General features: G+C 37.4%; 1 protein-coding gene across 1 annotated transcript; it reads right to left on the bottom strand.

Moving 5' to 3' along the window:
- Positions 1–936: 936 nt before the first annotated feature.
- On the bottom strand, positions 937–20,447 carry LOC106720988 (runt-related transcription factor 3). The gene is made up of 5 exons (XM_014515799.2): positions 19,556–20,447; positions 9,893–10,006; positions 3,802–3,918; positions 2,463–2,648; positions 937–1,587 (listed from the first exon to the last, which is right to left on the bottom strand). Exons 1-5 carry the CDS (start codon positions 19,971–19,973, stop codon positions 968–970), a joined length of 1,455 nt encoding a protein of 484 aa, XP_014371285.2. The 5' UTR covers positions 19,974–20,447; the 3' UTR covers positions 937–967.
- Between the last annotated feature and the right edge of the window lie 5,979 nt (positions 20,448–26,426).

Raw genomic sequence — 26,426 nt, 5'->3', positions numbered from 1 at the left:
GTTGACATTTTGTAAATTATTGAGCTGTGTACTCACCTTGTAGACTACTACCGACGATGATATTGCATTGTGTGTACGGACCTCTACGCGATACTTTCGACGCTATACAATATTAGTTTGAAAGATTTACGTTACTGTGTACAGAGGGCCTAAGTAATACAGTATACATCTACTCAACTTTATAATTACAATACTATTGCACTTTACAAAATGCATTTACAACAATTTAGTATATTTACAATTTGTTTATTTTACATTTTTTTGATATTAAAAACAATGAAAGCATGAAATGCTTAAAACTAAAGTATGTTACAAAATTAAATCATTATCATTTTAATTTAAATGAATTATTTAATTTACTTAGTGTAGAGTTAATTACATTACGTATTGAATTTTTTACTACTCGTAGATATTTAATATCAAATTCAGTATCTTTTGTACAAATTATTATATAACAGAGCTATCGTATGTATTTTGGTTTACAATCAATAATTTTAAATATTAAACATAGGTTTTTAATAACATAATTATAAATTACGAAGAAAAAAATATTGTAGCGAATGGCTAATATATTTGACGATAGTTTAAAACAAGTTTTGCTAATATGTTTTACAATTAATTGTCCCTATTCAGCCAAAATCGTATAATTTGTAGGACGGGAACAAATTCTTATAAAAAAAAAAATTGACAAAATTTAACTATTTCATGTTCTCTTAACAATATCATACATTTTACAGGTATAATTTTTATATCTATTTCGTTGCACTAGGCCTAATTGAAAATTTAAATTGTATTTCAAATAAAATTTTAGTTATAGTTATCATCACGTTTTCATTTAACAAATAAAAATGTGTAAATCAAATAACGTCTTTACAAAGTACTAAACTAACTAGGGCAATGAGGTATCAACATGATTTCTACAATTTGTGCCACAAATGTTACGTTTGAATTTAAGCTGTAAAATGTTTTAATATGGCCGCCAAACAGTGTTACTGTCCGGCTGAGGATTGCCGCGCTGTCCTAGGCTGTTCACTCTGCCGTCTTCACCTCTGGAAGCCGCCGCGGCGCAAGAGTTTCCGCCGCCCAGTAACAAATCTCCTTGTCCGTGATTACCGTGCTGTCTGTGATTATTCGTTGTTGAAGATATCTGATCCATCATCGTTTGTAATTCGTTATGATGATTTTGTGTCGAATGTATCGAATTCGAATGTAAAGAATGAAAATTATGTGTCTGATTCGCCGCTGTGTACAACTGACTGTATAGTAGACTAGCGGGTAGAACGGGGTAAAGGGAATTGTTACAATTCCCTCCACCGTACGAGTTCTGTGAACCCATGAGGGAGGGGAAGTTGGAACTGTTTGAGTGATTGTGGCCGATGTTGGTGGTCGTGTTGGAGGTAAGCAAGTCGTCTTGGACCGGCGACTCGGGCTGGGAGCTGTTATCGCTAAGCGAACGCGGCCCCGTCGACAGGCCGTAGTCGGCGTTGTTGTTGTACCGTGGCAGCAGACTGCCATGATGCGAGGGCGACGAGCCAACCAGTCCAGACAGCTGTTGATCCAAATCCACGCCTGTTGTATCCGGAAGTACTGTACAAATGAAGACCGTAATCAATTAATTAATTGAAATAAGCATTCAGAAGAGGAGGAATTAAAAGTATATTTGTTATTCTTATAAAGTAAATATTTAACGTCATGCAAACCGCTTCCTTTATTATTTCGGTCCTACGCTATTTGTCCTTTTGGACCTATTTAACCAATTTAAAATCCTTAGTGTCATTTGTCAATATCACTTTCTCGCTAGCTGTGACCTGGAAATGTTTCGGTAGCTAAGACAACGTGACAATATATCTTGGCACTGTGCGTGTTAGGATAGTTTTAATAGGGCGCTATATTTTTCGTGTCGCTTGTCCGGGGCAGGCACGCATCGGCAATAAATTCATCGGCCGGATCGGTCGCGTCCGAGCCGTAGTAAATTATAATGAGAGGCGGTTTAATGCGCGCTGCCCAGCGCTGGCCATACGATTTTAAGGAGGATGTCGCTCGTAAACCATGTTGGTGCATTTAATTTCACCATTCTGGTATAATGAATTATAGTCTTCCGACCGAATTAAATTTTATATGCGATTAAGCAAGAAAATAACAATGTTGTACTTGCTGGCGATAATTAGATCAACTCTGAATTCTAGTCATCAAAACATATTTTTATTTATTAAATAATTGGTTGTCAACATCTTGATAGCTATATTATTTACAATGATTAGTTAAAAAAGATAAGACAACGCTAACTTTAACCATGTATACTCGATAAAATCAGGTGTCTACTTATAGTTACAAGCTGTTGTTATCGTATATTATGAACTAAAGAAAGTCTTTTAGGAAAATGACTAAAGTCTGCAATGAAAAGAGAACATAGATCTAAGTCAAGTGGGTCAGTTATATATTAGACTGCATAAGTGGTGTACCTGTATTATTAGTTCCGAAGTCCTGATTAGGCGCCTGATCGGGCACGGTGCCGGCGAAGCCGAGGGCGGGCGGGTTGAACTGCGTGGCCCCGGGTGCGGCGCACGACGGCAGGTATGCGGGGTACGCGCCCGCGCCGCCGTAACCCCAGTGCGAGTTGCTCGAGCTCAGCCCGAATTGACTCATGTCTATAACATAAGCTTAATTTAATATTCTTGTTGCAGAAGATTCCTAATGATAAATGTATTTTTATCATTAGATATCTTAATCGTAAATGAATATTTATCATTACAATTCTTATATCCATCCAATATCCATTGATACTGTAAAGCCCTGCCCATTAGCTTAACCTGTACTATATTTAAATATAACAATATCATGATTATCAGCTAAAAATTATAGTTCCCTGAACGTACTGGATGTCGTTATCGTTCAGTGAGAAGCAAAAGGAAGAATTCTAAGAAAGTAAATCAACATCATCTTTTGCAAAAAGTAGTTTGCTATCCGAAATCAGTAACGGAAAAATATTGAAAAACAGTTTGATGTATTATTAATCGTAAGAGAAAAAAATTATCAATGAAAAACATTTGCAGGCGTGATATCGAGCGCTGCGAGCAGCGCTATAAAGATATCGAGAGCCGGTCAGCTCGCTGCCGAGAGCCATCCGCACGTTCCGTCCACTTTATTTTTTTTCAGGAGTATTACGGGCTTTTATTTTTCGGTATCACGGTTCCGTTTTTGGCCGGCGATCGGTGGAGTCGGTTTTTATACGATACGCGGCGCGTGGCGCGTGGCCGTGGCGCGTCGATTTGTGAATGTTTTTTCACGTTTCGAGTTGTTTTGGTGCGACGGGGATTTCGGCGGGTGGCCGCGCTTGTTCCATTGCACTCGCGTACGCCCTTTTTGTTGGACTGATTGAATCTGCGCTTTAGTGAACATAGTTTAGCGTATCGCAGTTTGTGACTCATTCACTTTTGAACGATCACCGGCATTTATAAGGTATCGATGTCGAATACCGATTTGGATTTGGTTTTAGCATGTTATGCGTTTTGACGTAAATGTCTTTTTCTATATTTAGTTAGCAAAAATTATTTGGCAAAAATACTGCCTTTTACATTAGCTAGTTCTCTAAGTATGGTTTAGTAAACAATAATAATCGCCATATTTCGTCAATGAAAATAACATCCAACTCGCACAGCAACAAAATCTTTTAAAACCTAAACAAAATCGTACATACAATTTTTAAACACGTAACAAACAGTATTTATTACAATGGCGAAGAATATAGTAGTACTTCTTTCTTACTTAGAAAACTAAATTAAAAAATACAGTTGTACTTACTCTGGCATGTGGTGATGGGCGGCATGCGGAAACCGCCGAGCGGGTCGGGCGGGAAGGGGAAGGGCCGCTGCCCAAACGCGAAGTGGAACTGCTGCTGCTGCCCTAGGAGCGACAACACTACATCAGTACGATACAAGCTGCTCTCGACTGTCAGCACTGCAGATATCTCATACCAATCACTACCACGATATTGAGAGTAATTTTATATTTCTTCTAACCATTCCAGATAAGGTTAAAGTTTATAAGTCTTCACTACAATAGTCGAATGATGGGATTCGAACCCACTAGAATAGTATGCACCTCAGCTATTACGGTCTATTATGGGGAAGCCTAATAATTAGTCTATTGACGCCGCTAAAATTTCCTCCCAATATTTACATGAGAATCTGACAGAAATTTCCTGGTTAACAGCATATAAGTAAGATATATTGATTTCCTCCACTTCAATCGCAAACGTTAAAACGCAATCTATTTGAACACAGCACATCATATCTCATAAGCTACGCCCTCGTTGTTCCTAGGCACTCGATAATTCATTGACACTCGTCACCCCGTTCCCCCAAAATTCTAGCACGTGTCGGAATTAGTATCGCAAACCCGGTATGAAGTGAGCCCTTTAGATGTATGGAATTATTGATGCAGGCCTAGCTGTGCCCTTATTGAGTGTTCCGTGCAATTTTAATTAACTACGTCATTGGCAACCGATTTGTAGGTACAAATCTAAGAACATTCGGGTGTTTTTGTTGAGCCAAATAGGATTTGTTTTCCCATTTTATCGATGACTCTACGGATTCAAAAGGGAAACACCGGAACTTTCAATGTTTCGATTTTTAATAAAGGTTTTATTAAAATGCGATTTGTACGTTAATTCACTTTCTGATTGTAGTGCTACTTATACATCTCAATTACTTGTATCTTATGATATTGCAATAAACTTCCTCCTGAATCGCTTAACTTCCTACTTAGGAGAACTCAAGGTATAAAACTAAAAATGTAGCTTGATCTACAAAAATCGACCTCTAATAACCTATTTCTTAAATTATAATAAAATATCGTTCAAATCATTCATATAATTTAAAGGTGCAAATATTTTTAAGGTTTTAGCACAATGAAACTCAGCTTACGCCATGTATATTCAAAAATAATTGACATGGCTGATTAAGTTCTCTGATGCGATCCCTAACTCCCGCGCGAGGGCAGACAGGTTGTGGAATCCGAGCACGGAATTATTCACTCGACCCGCGTGTCGCAGACCTGTCGAACAACGATGCGATTCGGTTACAGAGAACATATACAGAATACTAGCTTTTGTTCGAGACACCGTTCGCGCTGATTGACCTTCCCACCTATTTTCTTTTTTGAGTTATAAATATTATATAATATATTAGTATAACAAATACGGCTTTATTTTATGCATATACTATCTGTCACACCAAACTTTTTTGTTAGAAATAGGACAGAAAGAGAGCATGTGGTAAATACAAAACGCTCAACTTATTAAAGAAGCGTCTTGGACCTAATAATCTGTGAACATTAAAACGATTGATTGAAGGATAAAATAATAATAAAAGGTGATCCAAATATTTAGATTTTGCATGCCACGTCTCTCGAGGCATAATGGTATATACTATCAAATAGTTAATCAAGTTGATATTACGTTCAATCTGGAGATACAGAGGGCGCGGGAGTGTGGCATGCCGATTGGCTGTAATTGTCACTTTCCGATTGCTGAATTATCGACGCTACACGCACGCATGCCAATGCCGCGACACTCTTCACTCTTCACGCATATGTAATGTGTCCCTGTACTTACAAGAAAAAACAGGATATATTTGACTTCTGAATTGACAGTTGTTAAATTTAATATTGTGTCTTATTATAGGATAAATATTTTAGAACTATATGATAAACCCTGAAGGTTACATTTATATGAAAATAATGCTTATATTGAAGTCATGAACTTCCATGATAAATTGTTTAATTCAAATTAAATGTAATTTTCCTTTACCGTAATAAATAATTTAGATGTAATTTACATTAGAATGTAATGCAATAACATATATCCATCAATACAAATTAAATGAATATTGATTCAAATTTAAATTAAAAATATGAAATGTTCCGATATAAAGCTTTGAAGTTGGTCACACTATTCAGGTTATAATTCAATCTTGTCGCAAGTTCCGCTCGCACAGAGTACGGCGGCGGCGGCGGAACGCCACTGATGAAGTTTCTCTATTGACACTTTCGTTTTCATTGATTTGGGGAAAAATACTATATTCATGTAAACTGAGTTGAAAGGCGACTTAGATAAGGTAATTTAAAAGTATCTGATGAGCTTACGTTGTTTAATTTGTTTCTCTATACTATCAGTAAACTAGCAGACGCCCGCAGCTTCATCTGCGCGGAAAAAAAAATCAGTAGCCTATGTGTTCAAATTTCACCGAGATACCTTAAGCTTGTAACAAACATCGATCCATCAGTCTATCCATCTAAATATTTGCATTTATATAAGTAAGATCACAGATAATAAATAAAAACAGTGGATTAGAACTGGCCTGGACCGTAAAGCACGTCTTTTTGTTCGACTCAGTATAGAATCTGTGAATGAAAACCGTATTTGGTATAATATAATATGGCAATTCGCTTCTAACTTGGAAAAATTGATTTATTAGTTTATTTTTGGTATAGTAAAAAGGAGTTTAGTAATTTAAAATTATAAAAAATCTATTGTAAATTAAACTATTATGTAATTTAATGTTTTATATATTTATTTATTCTGTTAACATATAATATAGCTAGCAATCAGTATGCGAATTGCGCTTTGCGAGGGTATCTGAACAATATATTATGCGAACCAATAAGCTCTTCGATATTTGAAATGTCAAATTGACAAATGCAGATGCATCGGACTGAAAACAATTGAAAATGCCACGCACACATCGACACTGACGCACTCACACATACGCGGTCGGCTACAAAAGCCTGCGAGTGTATAAATCAACGGCGCAACAATTACACACTTTCATGGCAAGTCGGAATTAGAAACTGTCATTTGCACCGTTCGAGGGGCTTCGAGTGGGGAGGTGGGGGGAGTATGTTACAGATGGGAGGGAAAAATGGGGTGGAAAGGGCTACCGTGGACCTGATTAAAGGATTACGCTGAGGGTGGCGTCCGGTCTAGTTAGATTTATTATGCCAAGTATTTCAAATAGTTAGCCTTTACTATTTTATTTTCTACATTGGCTGAGCATGGCTGCGACGGGCAGACATTCTAATTGAATTTAAATTAAACATTCTCCGTATGTTTTTACTTAAATTTTGCACACTTCCTTCATTCCGATTAGCCAAAATTATTTTTAAATAATTATAACCAGTTTTATAATCACAATTAAAAATAATTCATTGAAAATATCATTTGAAATTGGTGATGATTTGAAAATTATTAGCTATTGTCGTTTAAAGTAACTAAACGAGACATCAATTCATTAGTTACACGATCATAAGCAAACAAACATGGAATGCAGTTACACGAGTAGTACAGACGCGGGTGGTCCGGCGAGCGTGCACTGGCGCACCGAAATAGCCAGACATCGCTGCCTTAAGAAAAACATCGTTAACAATCCAGCCGATTATTAAATTGGAGGCGGCTACTGTACGGCAAAGCTGTAAACCGAACCACCCACCGGACTGTAAAAATAGTAAACGCAAAGATGGACCGCGTTATGGAATCTTCGTATCGACATGCTGCTATTTTAAATGAGCTTTTAAAGGGCGCTCGCCAAAAACAATGAAGTTTGGAACACTAAACCATTATTAAAGCTTTAAATGCAAATAATACTACTGTAGAATTCACATATGCTACAATTTCAACAAAAAAGCTGTTGTTGATTATTAAATTACAAGAATATAACTATTCAATCTTAAATAGAGCCGAATCTATATCCCCTATAACTACCACATCTGCGTAATAGTTTAAAAATATATGTTACATTACTGGTCATTTAATTTCACTTAGGAAACTCTAAATCGGGAACACGCGTACCGTTTGATAGATTCCGATCGCAAACTAAGCGCCAACACAAAGGACGGCCGATGAACATTGTAATGAACAACGCACAGAATTAACAGCTCCCGAACTAAGTCATTAACGCCCGTATACCGATGCCCGTCCTCGCATATGTACGACGTAAACAGTCGTCGGAACTTACTAGAATTAAATAATTTATCGTCTCCGTATAGAAGCTGGCGGCATAATAAATCAATATGCAGGGCATGCATGCGAGCGGGGTGGCATTCCCCACCACCCCGCGCCACCGCACCCCGTAACCCTCGTGCCCTTTCTTGACTAATTAATTAAACAACCGATTCATTACAGCATCCTCCTTTGTGCCCTCACATTCGTCTACAGAGCTATCGGTACAGACAGCACGAACGTCTTTAATTTTTTTGCGTATTTTTGGAAAACATTTTATAATAATTGTTTTTTTTTTTTTAGAAGGAGGTGAATAAGCAAGCGGCTCATCTGATGTTAAATGGAAAATCAAACATCTGCTATCAGCTGCTTAGTAAACACGTGACACACAAACATTGGAAGCACAAGACGTACAAAACTATCATTAAGGTGCAAGTTAAGAAGCTTTCTAATAGAAAAATTCAGTAAGCAGTTTATATTAACTATTTCAGCACTTAGCATTATCATTATCATTTGTTAGCATTATCAGATTGCACGAAATTATATGCTGGCCGTACATAACCCTTCAACGGCCGGGGTTCTAAAGGCCAACACTATCCCGGGCTCGCAATTATTTTAATTTCTTCCACGTGATGAGGATTGATCGAGCATTAGGTGTGATTTGGAGAAGCCCACGCGGGCACCGTCATTTGTTATCGTCACCCAACGTTCCTAGCATTTCCTCAAGTAAACTTCTATTGGTTTATTTTATGTTAATGTAAATCGGATTGTCCTTTATTCAAACAAACTTACAAAAACTTATTTAAAATTATAAAGATTGATTGATATTATATTTTCAGCATTTATAACGCCTTGATAACGTTGCTTTTTTTATTTAAAAATTTAATGAAGACTATGCAGAAAACGATGACCAACAAACGAAAAGCAAACAAAAATTCATAAGGATTTTGTTTCCCATTTAGGATATGAAGTTGGAACTAAAGAAAGATCTCTAGCCATTTTCAGAAATTATTAACAAATTACCTTCATCACGGAGCTTGTTTTCGAATGTTTTGCGGTTACACTTGTTTGTTTTGGATCGCTTCGGACGTTTGTGTTTCACTTTACTGCTTTAGTTTCATTTGAAACCACGATATTTTACAGCGAAATTCATTAACTTTTATAACAAAACTCCAAAATTGTTTGGAAATTGAAATTCATTAGATGAATAATATACATTATTGAAACGGAAATTAGATTTTTATTTTAATTATAAACAACAGAAGCATAAATTATTTATTACGGAATATTTATGACTGAAGCAAAAGTATTAAAAAGTAAAATTCAACATGAAATCAATCGAGTGTATTCGATACTAGAACGACGGAGAAATTATCAGCTTTGCCTGACTAACACTAATTCATTGGTTTGGATCACTGTACAAGGCAGTTGATGACGAGTAAGAAAAAAATTCATGAAAACCGTGCAAGTGTGGAAATAATCTATAATCATTAATTTCACCAAAAATACATTGGTCTCCTCGATATAATTACAATACGAGTTAAAGACGATGCAAAGGCAGCATCTTAAAAAGTATCTATTCTTTACGCATACATGAAACATGTTATATTCGTGTTTGCTTTGTGCATCCATAACCGTCGGGTACCACTGCCATAACAACAAACTGTAACAATTTCTGTACCAGTGGAAATGAAAATCCAATGTTAGACTTGCTTACGAATGTATGAGTTTAAGAGTAGAAGAGCATGCTCAGGGATCGCCAATAACACAAAGAGGTTGCCACGGTTTTTCAATTGGAGTGGATACCTTACCCTCACGCGAAATACCCGCTTGTCGTTTTGTTGCGGAGAATAAATTGCATATGTACCCAGTCTGTTTGTATGTTGGTATACTAACTGGTTTTGGAGCGCGGTTCCCGCGGCCCGTCCACCGTCACCTTGATGGCCTTATTGTACGTAGTCACTTGCGGCGGCGTCGTTGATACCGTTATCGTTAGCGTGAAGGATTTACCTGCAACAATAAACATAAAAATTTATATTTAACTTTAATTTTGTTTAATTTCCTATGTATCTATTTCAACAATTAAAATACTATCAGCACAAAGTCAACAAATCCAATATTAATACATTCAAACCGGAAAACCAATTCGTCGAAACTTTTATTTGGAATGACAGGCTATAAATTTCATCTGTGGTCGCAACTCTTTTCGTCGGGCGCCCACTTTTTGTAGTTCGATTTGATCACTTGTTCGGAAAGTTAAAAATTTATTGCCGGTTTGTTTTCAATTCCACGAGCGATCAATTGTTCTGGTTTCAGTTTAGGTTACTAGTACTTCCGTACAGAGAGAATGCGTCCACGAATTATGCTTTGTTTTACTTATCACGCTTGTAAAGACTACAAATCATTTCGTACATTAAATTCGTTTCACAAAGGGATGAGTGTTGTTATTGTGAATTCGTGCAATATTTGAACAAAATAAACACTTGAAAATGAAACAATTTCATTCGAGAGTGGATAGTATAAAAGAGCAGCTCATCCGCAACACGTCAGAGCGCGTCACAAACAACGGCGGGGCCACTTCATCACGGCATAACGCTGGCAATAAAAAAAACATTTCCATCTGCGGAAAAACCACAGTTAATATTAAATGACCGTCCGTCAAAGCTGTATTGTGGAGCGCTTTACTCGCTGCGGGATGCAGCCAATACCGATTTTGTGATTTTTCCATTTCCCCCATCTCCCGGCGCGACCGGGGGAGACGTGGCGACGCGGAGGGGAGGCGAGTGACATGTAAGCTTTAATGGAGCCTGAAGCGGGACGCCGTCGGCTACACGCGAAAAAAAACTGGGAAAAAACCTCATTCATACGTGATTTCATGTGTAGGCTACTTTCTGCGGGCTCGGTGCGCGGCTCGTTAAAAATGGACGGCGTACAAGAGGCGGCTTGTTGCGGCCGCCGGACTTTATTAACCGGCCAGCGGCGCCCCCAGTGCCCCAGCCCGACACTTATTCCTTTCAGACTGGCGTGCGTCAGTGTTACTTTCACTTTAGGGGAATGATACAGAAATATTTTACAAATTACAGTACCACATCTTTACCTCGCATTCAAGTTACAGAGCAGATTTATGACATTGTTATTACTACACGATTACTGCACGATTTCTGTTCTCTCTTACTGGATCTTTGGTCATTTTTAGATTAAAAACTTTAAGTAACAACCTAAGACAAATTGACGTATCGACGCTTTAGTAACGGCTTTGTTTTACAATTTTATAAATACTAGCTGTCGCCCGCGACTCCGTCCGCGCGGGAATAAAAAAAAATAAGTACCTAGCCCGTGTGTTCTTCCAGACTATGATCTACATCTATGCCTAATTTCATCGAGATCTATTGAGCCGTTCTGGAGATAACTTCAAATATCCATCCATCCATCCAAACATTCGCATCTCTATATATATAAAAGAAAGTCGTGTTAGTTACACTATTTATAACTCAAGAACGGCTGAATCGATTTGACTGAAAATTGGTGGGCAGGTAGCTTAGAACCAGGAAACGGACATAGGATAATTTTTACCCCGTTTTCTATTTTTCATTCCGCGCGGACGGAGTCGCGGGTAAAAGCTAGTTTATAATATTAGTAAGATTAATAGTTCTTTTGTCTCGATCCATCGGCTATCAGAAAACGAAAACAAATGGCAATACCGTCAGAAGACACGGCAGCGTTGAGTGATGTACCGTCAGCAGTCGGGGCCCGTACCAGCCGCGGCGCGCCACCGCCCGCGGACGTGCCGGCGTGTCGGCGTGCCGCGCCTAAATAAACAACCCCTACTTAATGCCCCGATACCATACCATGCCGCACGATACCATCGCACCGTTTTTACGAGCCGACAATATCCGCACTCGCCAGACAAATGTTTCCAAGTATCTTAATTCTCAACTAAGTACATTCTGCGTTTCGTCTGATGAGTGTGTGTGCAGGATTTATAATTTTACTCCTATTTCCCTGCCCACACATTTCTTTGATGGAAAGGTTGGGAAGAAGAAGTAGGTTTGACGGAGGAGAGGACGTATAGGAGGGGTAAATATTATCTTTCTGCGCGTCCCTTCCATCGTCGATTATAGGCAACACATCTGCGACTGCGGATGCTATGGGTAGCGGTCGCTTCGCTATTTCAACGAATTCAGCTGGATTGTTACTCATTTGCCATCTTATAATAAAAAAAAGCTGCTTGACGTTTATTAACAATTTTTAGCCAATTGTTATCCATTTAAGCTTTGCCTAAAAGATCAGCCCCCCTAGACAAGTCACTTTCGAAAAGCAATACCGCTAGTAGAATTGTCAAAATGTGTTAAATGTATAGCAATAAATACACTAGCACGTAACGTATTAAAAGTAATTTTCAGTTTCATACATATTAGACTTTTCGATTAGAGATTTCGCTAATCGGCATAGTCGTGGGTGTTGGGTTCGTTTGAAAGAAATATACAAAATGTTGTATGAGGTCTTTCAAGCTTATTAATTTTTAATAATAAGCACAGACAATAATTGGTACTTAATAATGTTATCCTACGTTTTTTGGCAATATTTTTGTTACTTTGTCTACCGGCGTCAACGTAACGCGAACTTCTGACTGACCTACGTAGTTTCTTTACAATTATTTTAATGCCATCTGTGATTTTATTGGTAGTGCGTCTGAACAGTAAATGTTTTTGGAATTGTGTAGATAATACAGCCAAACTCGTCTTGACATCTCGACAAGGAATAAAAATTACACAACTTAATAGTGAACTCTACTGGTATTTCTAATTTGAAAACATCTGATAATCTGAGAAAGTTTGCATCGGTATAACTGTGAACCAACTTAAAGAAATTTAATTAGGTATTATTACATAATTATATTAGAAATTAAATTCTGTACACATGTGTAGCAATTAGTGCTTGCAGTTAGTGAGTGAAGTGTGAGGAGTATGCGGAGTCGCACGACAATAGTGTCGCCCCGACGGAACTCTAGTCATCCGGGAAGATAGCAAAATATGGATATGACTCTACGAATTATTAATTTATTGACGAGAAGTGAAAATTATTATATAAACAGTGGCTGGTTGTTAAGAATTAAGAATATTATAAACAAACGACTATAATTGTTTACTTACTATACTTTTTAGTGTGGTAACTAATCTATTATGTTTTGTACTTGGTAATACTGCCTTTAACAAACTGCTGTTGAAAACCTTCATACAAAGATAAGATAACATTGAAGACATTCAGATTGAAGGCGATATACATATTTATTATTTCAGTGACACTTTTGTTAATACACATTATTCTCAAAAATGTTTTCAAAAAGAATGAGAAAGACACTAGCCTAACGACAGCGGAGTCCTAGAAAAAAAATCATGAATAAATGAACTTTAAAAAGTTCAAAATAAATTATTATGTGCCTAAGCACCTTATCCCCTTTAATCTTACGTTACTCGTCGTCGTACACGAAGTTCCCTAATAGCTGGATGCAATCCAATTTGACAGCTGTCAAATACACTCGTCGTCGTCAGTCGCGGCGATTACAAGCGCGTCGTCGTAGCCCGCTATAACGACGTGCTAATGCCCGCGCGCTAATTGACTGAATTAATATGCCGATGTTAGCTGAGGTGTCACCAACGGTATCGACAATGTTACACTCGTGACACATTATTGTATTCGGTACCGTTGACGTCTCTATAAGCGAGTAATAAGACCTTAGCGTCTTAATGGTTTAGTATTTTATGATTATCGAAAATTATTTGTGACGTTTTAATATTTTTATCTTAGCACGACGTTGATATACGATGAACAATATCAATCTGACAAGATTGCAACGGCATAAAAGATAAACATAGGGTGCAATGTTCTGCACAGAGGCCTGCCCTAGAGCAGACAATCACAAAAAAGAATATAAGAAAACAAAGTATTATGTAAATACATATTAAGGTAGATATAAAAGGTTTGAACTGTTGCGTGTGAGAGTTGTCGCAAGCGTCGATGAGATAATGTGCGTGCGGGCGCGCGACGCCGCAAAGCATAGTTACGCAACTTGCGGCCCAGCTTAGTTAGCACAGCCACCCCCAAACCATAAATGAAATGGTAGTTTTCCATCGCGGCTAACCGGGTAACCGGTCGGGTCGGCGGCCGGGTCTACCGGTTAACCGGGCGCCGCCGGTCGCTGCGGCCGCGTTATGGTTGACAAGGGCCGGTTATGGCGGTTGCGTGAATGTGGCGGCAGCCTACACGATGTTTGCGTGTCGCCCCGACTAAAACACCGAACAACTTTTAACGTCTTTCACACTTGACGTTTGGTAAATCATACTTTTACGTTCAAAGTTTTGGTTCTTGCTTTATAAAACATCGATGATTAAAAAAGTATTTTAATTTTAAGTTTTATGTTAATGTTATGAAAACGGTTTTTTATCGTCTTTGCCAATATTAATAGCCAGCAAAGTCTTCAATCTATTTTTCATTGGAACTAGTCTGAAAACAAATGTACGTAACTAACTTGTTCATACAACGGACTTTTATGATTAAGGATTTTTTATTTAAATAAAGACAAAACAAACAGTAACAGACGATATTCTATTGTAAAAACAATCGTATCGTTTTGTTGAATAAATGTAATGTCGAAGATCAAAAAGTCGAGTGGGAGCGAAACTGCAATAGCAATTAAGGCTTCCTTACGATCGTTCCGCGCAGACCGCAGAGTACATTCGCAAAAGAACTCTTCAAAGGAAAATTTTTATTGAAATGGCTATGCGACCGCAGGCGGCGCGGCCCCGCCTCCGGGGAAGACGTTGCTTTTCCGCCATTTTCCATTGGTTAGCGAACGAGAAGGCGGGCCGCTTCTTCAAGTCTTATCCGGGACTAACTTTTCATTTGCACAGCTCTAAAATATTGCTTCAGATTAAAACACTACGGAAGTTGGAGTTGCGGTTACGTTCGAGACGGCTTTTTGTTACCGGCTCGGGTTTATGCGATGCGATATCCACTGGATTTTTCTTCTGCTTTTAAATATTCTTAAATACGTTTACGAAAAAGGAAATAGAAACTAAGGGAATGGTCGATAAAGTAGGGTTTTTTTTATGTTAGTTCTTACTTTTTTCATCTTCTTTATTATTTGTATTCATAATCTCACTAATCTTCTGTTCACTAAATCACTAAAATCTGTTTGGATGGATGGAGAGATGGATGGATGTATGGATGTTTTTTAGAAGGTAACTTAAGAAGGGCTCAATGGATCCTGAAGAAGTTTGGTACAGATGTAGAAAATAATCTGGAAGAACGCATAGGCTACTTTGAAGTTTTTTTTTAAAATTCCGCGCGGACAGAGTCGCGATTGACAGCTACTAACATATAAATGAATTTTTCGACGAGTAAACTTCAGGGAAAGTAGTTTTTCATGATGTAAATACTAAATCTTTATTTTACTAGATGTATTTGTTTCTTTAGACTTTTTAGTCTAAGGAAACATTTGTTAAATAAAAGAAAAGAAAAACAACATTTAATTCAAAAACTTTTGAAAATACTGTTACCTAAAAACCTTTTTACCTTAAAATCGGAAATAATAACAACATGTACTTTAATCTCTACATCTTTTCTTAACAAACAAGGAAAATTAACAGAATGAATAACAATGAAATCAAAGGATCTTTTTAAATTTAATATTGTTTTTTTAACTTACTGTGTGATTAATGTAAAGGTATTGAAAATTATAAATGCGAATGTTTGGATGTTTGTTAAAAGGTATCTCCAGATCGGCTGCATGGATCACGATTAAATTTGGTATAGATATAGAACACAGTCTTAAAGAACACATAGGCTGTGATTCCGTAAATATGTATGATTCCCGTGGAATACGATTAATTTATGCGTATATGTTAACTGTTCACCCTTTTGAATTCTGCGCAGACAAAGTTTATGACAAAAGCTAGTTATTAATGAGATAAAGGTTTCTTTCGTGAAATCGTCTAGCACACGTATTGAGACTACTGACCTTAGAACAAAAATTATATGTAATTAACTTCTCTCATATAATTATTATTATTGCAATGGTGGTGCGGTTGCCTTAAAATTGTCCATGAGCAGCAACACCAGATAAGCGTATTCTTCCTTTCTATTTTTTCTTTCTATCCTTCCTTTCTATTTTTGGAACGAAGTTCCTTATCGCGCGTTGTGAAAGGGGGCTAGACGGAAAAAATTCTTACGAAAAGTGTAAGTATGTTAACGACGAATGAGCGCTACTTCACTATGGCAACGACGTGACAATATATAACGAAAATTCATAGAAATAAAATGTACTTCTTGTGAAGACTTAAGTTTTTTATTCATAGAATAAACATTGGTTCCTTCACTAATTAATAGAAAGGAACTTCGTTCCATCCGGGTGTCCCTTGACACCTCTCAAGTTTTTTTCTTTCTATCCTTCCTTTCTATTTCTTTTTATCTGGACTAATATTATAAACAGGACAGAAGACGTAAGACCGCGAATTTTCCGGGTAATCTCCGAAACGTCTGGAAAGATTTTGACGGGACTTTTAATGGAAGGTGTCGTTATGCATACAATAGGTAGCGAAAGAGGTTATTTTTTTATTTCTACGCCGACGACTAGCAACAGTTAGTTTCAAAATAGGCAAAGCTTCAAAGCTTCTTACGCACTTAGACTGTCGTTGTCACATTAATTTTCTATTATTAGTCAATTTAAGAAAACTATCCATTGATAAAATGGCAGAATGCGATACAATAGAGTCAGGGGACCAGCGCGACTTAACTACATTTGTTAGCGGCGTATTGACGAAACGTTTGATATTTGGATGCTTGTATTAGCCATTGTATAGGATCGGCAGGAAAACGTAAATACATGAATTTCACGGTACAACTGATTGTAATCAATTTTGAAGTTTGATTTACTTCAATTTTTGTTTACTAAAACTTGTTTGACCTTTTTGACCTTCTTGCTATCAAGTACAGAAGTAAGATACTGCTGTCATAGTAAGCTTAATGTGTAAATTCCGTTTTTTCATTTACGTTCATAACGAATTACTTTGCTATTTCGACTATATATTTTTAAAACTTAACCAAGAAGAAAAGTCAATCTTTACGACAGATTTATTATTAACTCTTAATCATATAAGAAGACGTTGAGTACAAACGTAATAACCAAGTGTAATGAAGTAGGAAATCGAAGCAATTTGTAATTAATTACATACATAGTTGAGGATGACGTAAATTCCAAATATTTTACTTACATTTTGGTCAACGTTTAAAAAATTTTTGATCTATATAACAGAATTAATAATATCTTGTTTTATATCACAATTTTTAAGTGATACTTCGTTCGTTATTTTGTCTGATGTTCTGTCATTGTTGGTTAAATTATAACCAATATGCTCACATTAAGTTCATGTCTTTCAGTAATACCTATAGATTGCCTTAATTTTTAATTTTGCTTTAACAATAATCTGTTAGTTAAAATTGTTAGTACTCACAAAATATAATTACTTATTAGCTGTCGCCCGCGACTTCGTTCGCGTGCAGTTTAAAAAAAACTTAATAGGGGTATGAGAAATAGATAGTAGCCGATTCTCAGACCTACTGAATATGCATAAAAAAGTCATAAAAATAAATCAAACCGATTCGTAGGGGTATGGTAACTAACATTGTGACACAAGAATTTTATATGTAAGATTTTATTACGTTATCCTATTAAACGTTAATTTAGAAGTAACGTTAGATTGGTATGGACTTATATGTATTACTAGCTTTCGCCCGCGACTCCGTCAATGCGGAATTAAAAAAAAACGTAATAAGCCTATGTTTACTTCCAGACTATGTTCTATATATGCACCGAATTTCTTCAAGATCCGTTGAGTCCATCCGTTGATACCTTCAAACAAACATCCATCCATTAATCCATTCATCCACATAAACATTCGCATTTATACTATAAGTAAGAAGTAAAAAGTAAGATGTCATGATTACAAAAATAAGAAAGCAATGAGATTGGATTTGGATGGCTACAAAGGTAGAGAAAGACCGAAGAAAGTAAAGGTGGATTGTGTGAAAGAGGATTTGCATAAGAAGGGAGTGAATTTAGATATGACTGATGATAGAGATGTATGAAAGTGTAGTACATACTGGACTGACTCTCTCTGGGAAAAGGGCATGTTGATGAGTAAATGTTAGATATTAGACAATAAAACATGTTTAAACATTTCATAACTAAGTAAATTGTTATAATTGCATGAAATTCTACTTTATGCGTTTGAATATATTTGAAAGATATGATAGTTTAGTAATCTTACTAAAATAATAAATGCAAAAGTTCAGATGGACGAATTTTTGTTAGAATTTAAAATAAATTAGAAGATAATACCAAAAAAATCAATGAAAGATTATTAATTTCTTCAATAATAAATATATAATATAATGTAATTTAATTTTAGTAACAAACTTATACAGACAGTGCTTTTAATGTAATATTACTTTAAAAATGTACTGAAAAAAAATTCCGACGCGCTTCGTCTTAGTGAAGGGAAAGTTGTTAAGAAAAGGGCGGGATGTAAACCGGATGTCCGCACTCCGCCCTCCCCCTATTTGACATTCACCCGAGTTTCTTAAGTTGTCCGGAAAAAGTTTCAAATACGTTTCAATGTCACGGACTTTTCCTTAACATTTAAACTTTTTCAAGATCGTTTGAATATGGTTTCGAATTTGTTAATGGTAGTTATTGTGTTTTAATAAATATGAAATTCAAAAATATTGTTGTTTTGTAATGGAGTAGGCAAGCGTGAAAATAGTTGATAATATATGAAGCCATGCGAACACACCAATTTTGTGCATTTTTTCATGCATTGTAAACATTTATGTTTTACTTTTAGATGTTTACATATACTTAGCAGGTAAAGGGATGGATGAGAACAGAGTACATGTGGCGGAATGTTAAAATGGATATGTTTACCCCACATATCCATCTTAATATTTGCATTTCCGTATGGGTGGATAGGATACAAATTAAACAAATATTAAACAAATATTAGAGGATGTCTGAAAGTAGCACCAGTAATAAAGAAATTAAGAAGTAAAAGGTTACCGTGGTATGGACATGTTATTAGGAATGGGAAGAATTCCATGTGACACGGATACCTTTATTTATAGGTGTGGAGATGTAGCATGGATGGATTACGTAAGAGGAAAGAGATGGATGAATTGCGTCAAAGATGACATGATAAAGAAGGGAGTGACGACTGAGATGACGGAAGATAGATCATTATGGAGCACGAAAACATGGTGCGCCAACCCTACGTGAACAGGATTAGGTCAGGGAGATGATGATACAGAGATTTTCTGATTATTTCACTTTAGTTACTTGATTTTTGATAAAAAAAGAAGACTCTCTTTAATTTTGGTGAGTTCTTCAATTTACCGAGTAGATATTTGATTTGTTTTCAAGTTCCCAATGCAATATATTTCGGTTATGACGATCGTTTATAATAATATTTAATGTGTAACAATAACTGCACCTTCAGCACTCACCGCGACCACTGCGGCCGATGAATCGGAGGTCATTGAACTTTGCCACTTGGTTCTTCATAACTGCCGAGCTGTTCCGGAGCTCCGCGCAGCAGTTCTCGTCGTTTCCGGCGCGGACGGTGACCAGGGTGCCGTCGCCCACGTCACCCAGAGCGACCACTTTGAAGGCCACTGGCAACGTTTTGTTGGAGCGCCAGTGCGGTGGCAGTACCGTGCATACGAAGTGCGGGCTGCCAGTGCGCACGAGCTCGCCCGGATGCTCCGACAAGAAGTCGCCGAGCGTGCGCTCCGCGAGTATGTCCGACGTCATCTTGGTGTACGTCTCATGGAGCAACGTGGAGCTGGTGTCCGGCGACACGGCACCGCTCGACGCCCCCGTCAGGTGCATCCTCGACACCCGCGACCTCTGCGTGCTGCACATAGAGTCCGTCGTCTTCGCCCCCTGCTACATTTCACTTCACGTTCGGCACTACTAACACTTTTGGCGAACGCGAGCCCACTTTCCCGAGCACTTTCATTGTGACACACGTACTAGGATTACTGTTGTTTAGAAGGGTCGAGTGACGAGATGCGAGCACGTTGCTAGGGAACGGACGCGTGGCCACTCGATGCTGTGACGTCACGCGGCGGCCTTGCCACACTTTTTTTCCCGGTGAATGAAAAGTTCGGCGGCGGGCGGGCGGTACGCGAGGGGCTGATTTTTTCGAGCGCAGAGGGTGTCTCCCCCGCGCGCCACGAAAAACTTTTTCACTAGTTTCAATGACGGAACTTCGCGCGGTATTTACGCGGTCGTACGCACGTTGCGCTTACGTATTTATTAGTCAAATTTTTGTTTTAACTTTTTATCATTGCAGAATTTGTATCTATTGCGTGTCAACAAAGCGAAGCGTGTACGAGGTGCGTAGGATACGTGCGGCGGCGAGGGCGGTCGGGTCGCGAGTCGCGACCGCGCGGTGGCCGGAGTCGCGGTATCGGATGGCGGTAGCTATTAATACGCGGCGTACGTCCGCGCCCGTCGACTTCGGACAAAGTTTCGCGGGCGAGTCGGTGAGCAGCGAGCGGCGAGCGGCGGGCGGCGAGCGAGAGGCGGCGAGGGCGCGGGCGCGGGCGCGGCGGGCGGCGGAGCGCACTTTGCGGTCGGGGTGGGCAGGGTTTAAAGCCGCCGAAGGATAAAACATACAAATAAACACGTGTTCGCGCCGGCGCGAGCGAGACGTGCACCGCGGTGGCGGGAGCGAGGGAGACGGCGCCGCCTCTTGCGGCATTCGGCGGCAGCTCAGCGCGCCGGCTCCCGCCTGCCGCGATCGCTCAAAGCGCCAGTAGCCGACGATGATGCTAACTTTTAACCTTCAAACCTACAATAGTTGCGTCATTTTGCGTAGCAAAGTAGACGGTGATTGAGTTTTATTACCACGGCTTTTCTATGTAAAAATCCATCGATTTCATATATATTTCAGTGATAAGTGACAAACGGTTTTAGGTTTACAGTATTTAATAGACTTACATTACGTTTGGTAACTGGCTTTATATTAACGTTTCGTTAAAAGTAATATTAGGTCCTTACATATGAAATTGGCGTTTTTCGTACTGGCCACTTTAATCACGAATTTCTCCTCTTTGGTAAGGAATTCCAAATTCAAATTTGTACAGCTATAGACTCGTGTATTTGTGGTTTGATGACCGTCATTCATTTGTTTTTTTTCTTCTGTTTTTTTCTGTTTGCGTCACTCATTTTACAAAATGGAAAACTTAAAATATCGCATTATTTACGAGTACTAGTTCCGCCGTGGCACTAGTGCTGCGGAAACGACTCGAAGGGTGAATGATGTGTATGGCGGTCGTGTTGCAAAAGAAAACACAGTTCGTTTTTGGTTCCAACGTTTTCGTTCTGGAAATTTCGATCTGCAAAACAAGCCCCGTGGACGGCCTGAGACTCAAGTTGATAATGAAGAGTTGAGGGCTATTGTGGAAGCGGATCCATCGCAAACCACGTCCGAGTTAGCTGCAGGCTGCGATGTTAGTGATAAAACTGTTTTAATTCACTTGAAGCAAATTGGGAAGATTAAAAAGCTTAAAAGGTGGGTACCTCACGAATTGACTGAAGCAAACCGGCAAACGCGCGTCGACTGTTGCGTTACATTACTAAACCGGCACCATAATGAAGGTATTTTAAACCGAATCATTACCTGTGATGAAAAATGGGTTCTTTACGATAATCGGAAGCGCTCAGCGCAATGGTTGGCGCAATCCTGGCCAGCCAGCCAAATCCTGCCCCAAACGAAAATTAACCCCAAAAAAGTTACTTGTAAGCGTTTGGTGGACCAGTGCCGGTATTGTTCATTACAGTTTTCTCAAATCTGGCCAGACTATTACGGCTGATGTCTATTGTCAGCAATTGCAAACCATGATGGAAAAGCTAGCGGCTAAACAACCTAGGCTGGTCAATCGCTCCACGCCACTGCTGCTTCACAACAACGCTAGACCACACACTGCGAAACAGATGGCTACTAAATTAGAAGAGCTTCAATTGGAAATTCTAAGACATCCTCCGTACTCCCCGGACCTTGCTCCAACAGATTACCATTTTTTTCGAAATTTGGATAACTTCTTGCAAGGGAAAAAATTCAACTCCGATGGGACAGTCCAAATCGCCTTCAAAGATTTTATTGATTCCCGTCCGACTGGTTTTTTTAGTAAAGGGATCAATGAACTACCTATGAGATGGCAAAAGTGCATAGAAAATAATGGTTCATACTTTGATTAATTAAATATATTGTATTAAAAAATATTCGACTTTTTATTCCTCCCATACAAAACGCCAATTTCATATGTAAGGACCTAATATATTTGGTGCGTTATGTATACTTTTTTTTATTTTTTGATAAATAATTTAAAAAACACATCTGTACAAAGAATTCATTTAATGATAGACATAATCTTATCTATTAATTCGTATAAAAATACACCAAGCAATATCAACAACAATGCACCTATAATTTTCTGGGCAGAGTGAATTTAATTTTCATAATTCAATGGGTCGTAGGTCAGATCGTAGACCGCTACGCTTTTGCTACGCACATATAAGGTATTTAAAAGTCGGTGCAATTATCGCTGTATTATTATTAAAAAGTGATCCATGGTATACTGATATAAGCCTTTTAATTAATATACAAGTTTTATATTTTAAATAAAAAGAACCTTCTTCAAAGAAAAAATATCAAACTTTGATCTCACCGAACAACTACTGTAGCAGTGCCACTTTAATAGGCATTTGACACTTTGTCAAATTTTAACAACATAACCTTGTAACGGCGGCCTTAATATTATTTATGTTTTTGCAGTTACAACTATACAATTGCCAAGTACAATGTCAATCGAATGTCGTTAAAATGTTGTGTAAGTTAATATATTTTTATTACTTTTGTATTTTTTTGCTAAACACCTAGCCTTGAATGATGGATGAAATATTATTCAATCATATTAACTACATTTTTTACAACGTAACATGGAACAAATTTAAAACATTATAGAATTTCGACACTAAAAAGAATACATATTAACATTTTTCATAGGCGTCTCCAGACTGACCGTGGGTTTTCAAAATCCCCGTTAAAACATATTGTTATCTTTGTTTTATCAAAAATAATTACAGGGATGACAATATGTTTTATACAGAGATTTTGGTCTCAGAAACCTACGGTAAGTGAAATAAAACTCGGTAGGTCTGTTGGAACTTAAGATAAATAAAATAATAATTAAGGTAACAATTTGTGTATTTAACAATTTAACCGCAGTTAATATAAAAAAGGATAAATCATGACACTCGATGAAATCTTTTCAGTATATTAAATGTTTTCATAAAATTACATCTAACTGTGAATTCCCACTACCGGAAAAATTGTATATTAATTAAAATTCTGCTATAATTCCAAATTACATAACTGTGTAATGTTGAATCACGCAGTTATGAAATTGACTGTAAACTGTCTGTGTTTGCGGTGGGACCGTCGTTATGTTCATAGTTTTTCTTTGAAAGGTCAAAGATAACATTATACTTTTGTATAAGTGTTTCGGTCGTAAAATCTCACTGTTAGGCCCTTCGTACACAAGGATATGTAAATTTTCAAAACTCAGCGATGTTAGTCGCTAAATGACTTACGCAATACAGTTTCATAGAGGTTCGTGCATATAGAGTCGCCCGCTACCTGTTTGTCGAGATAATCGTGAGAAAAGTCACTGAGATTTTCAAGATGGCGGAACAAATCTTTATAGTTGACATCTTGTAAATTCGTGTCAGCCGTGTAGTTGCTACGCCTATACTGACCGAATGAGCGATTCATATCGACGATGCAACATTGTGTAGGAAGCGCTATGCAATACTCGACGCAATAATACAATATTAGTATCGAAGATTTTCGTTGTCTTGTGTACGAAGAGCCTTCAAAACAATGAAAACTTCGATACAAAACTCGCATTCTCATAATGACAGACACTAAAGTTCTTCATACCTAGTAGATGTAGTAAATGCTACGAGATCGTTTCTAAGTGAAGGGGGTCTCGTAATATGAAGTTAACGAAGCCTGTTAACCGTTGCCGGGATACGCGCACCTCCTTGCGGATTAAGTTGACACTTACCTATCAGATTAAACTCCCTACTCTAGCACTACTTTATGTTTAGTTTTAATATTAAAGCTTAAATTAAATATTATCAACTTAGAAATTACTTCTTAAAAACTTTCACTTAGGTTGTACAAAAGCTCGGGAATGAGCCTTGGTGCGTTCTAATGGATATCCCGGAGCTGTCGTTGCACTCGAAGATGGCCTTCGAGGGTGGTTTAGCGAATGAAGTTGAGACTTGACATAACCCTGTTTTCCCCCAGAAAGCATTTTATTTAGATAAAAAAAGATTTAGTTTTTCTTATGTATAAATATTCAATTACTGTTGTTAAATATAAAGTTATTTTGTAGCAATCAAATAAATAATGTTCGCAAATTTTTGTTTAGATCTAAGTGTTCCTAAATGCGAAAAGATGTATTTAATGTGCATCGTAAAACTGTTACTAAAGTGGCCATTATAATAAAATCTCATTTTATTTTCAGATTTATAAACTATACAAAGGTGAAGTTTCAAGATACTTAACAGCTGCACAATCAAATAGCATTTCGTTAAGAAAAACGTCGGTTACAATGCAATAAATCTCAAACAACAATGCATTGATATTAAACTTTACAACCCTCTTGCTTCGCCTCTTCGAATCTTAATTTAATCATTCGATTACAACCTTAACTGCTTCGTAATAGAGTCCATCGTATGTAGGCTCGTTGACAAATCTCACCCATTTCGTTTCATGTCATGTTCGGTCCTCTTGATAGCCATTAGAGCTGCCCGTTGCAGCTGTCATTTCACAAGCAACCTGACGCAAGCTTTATTCGCGTCTTAGCTGCTAAATAATGATCACTCAAGAAACGAGCAAAAACACCTAGTACACAGTTAGAAACCGTTTTGTTTCTTAATTTCCTGTTATTTTTGAACACTCTTTCCTACAGCCGTGAATGTATTAGTGCTAACACATTTTTTTCTTATTTTTTTTCTTCCTCATTAATTAAATATCTTTTATGGTAAATGCTTTACCATAATAACAGCAAGTGGCACTTGATTTTATTACGACATCTGTTCACCAATAATATCAGTAAAAAATATACTACCACATAAGTTCAAAATAAATTTGAAATAACGGTGTGTAATAATAGAAAAAAGTTTAAAGATTAAGCGCATAGCAAATTGCTTTAATGTACATTCAGGAAAATACTGTGAGAGTAGAATAGTAGGAGGCTCAGATTCACTGCTAGCTTGTGTAAACTGATAAAACCGAATAGGGACAATTTACAGCTTGCTATAGAAGCTGAAAATAACAAAAAAAAACAAGTAAGTTTTTTAAACGAGTTCGTTATCTTTATTTATTGTATACTTTAAATAAAAGATTTAATTACTTTACCTATACATTGAGATAAATTATATGTTTACATCTTCACAAAACAAACTGCAAAAGTATTTAAAATTACATGTATATGTATCATGAGACATACAAATAATATATTACTAGAGTAGTAGAGCTTTATTAATATAGAAGACATTGAATAAAGGCAATGCAGATCGGTCGGTCCGCTGCTCAAATATTGAACGAGGCTCCCTTACAACACAAAATCAAACCTTTTATTTAAGTCCGTGCACACAGAGGGCACATTGTTTGCGAGGGCTAAGGACCGAGGGAGATAGTTCAACAACCCTTTGGCTGACCAGAGAATAAACGGCGGCCACCGATTACTAAATTGTATTTTACTATGTAAGCATACAATTATTTTTTTATATCCCTAATAGCTCACCAGTCATTTTACTCGACTTTAATGAGTAAAATAATTTAAATAGTTTATGTGAACCTTTTCATAGTATAATATAGAAAAGCTATAAATATTGTTATTCAAATTTTATAGCAAATTGAAAAAAAAATTGTTTATCGAAGAACTTTTATTCTGTTTTAAAGATTCGTTTAACGACTTATACATCTATCCGATAAATAAATTTAACTTTAAGGCTATTGCAATAAATATTTATATAGTTAAATGTGGTATAACAAAAGGGCAGTGTAAGCTGGGTAAGCAGCAGCATTTAGCCGCCAGATTGCAATAAACACGGCGCACTGGACGCTACGCCGCTACGCCGGACACAACTGCCCGGCACAGAGACAACAACGGAGTCGTACTGTTTTATACTTATTTTGTATTCTTGGAAGATTATTTTTAAGATTTATTAATTCAATAACGTTTTCAGATATTTATTAAAACAGAGTATAATGACAAATTGAATGTTGAATTA

This window comes from Papilio machaon, chromosome 15 (assembly GCF_912999745.1).
Source record: "Papilio machaon chromosome 15, ilPapMach1.1, whole genome shotgun sequence".
In the NCBI taxonomy this organism is placed as follows: domain Eukaryota; kingdom Metazoa; phylum Arthropoda; class Insecta; order Lepidoptera; family Papilionidae; genus Papilio; species Papilio machaon.
The sequence above is the reverse complement of the archived record's forward strand: the minus strand, read 5'-3'. Positions and strand labels throughout refer to the sequence as shown.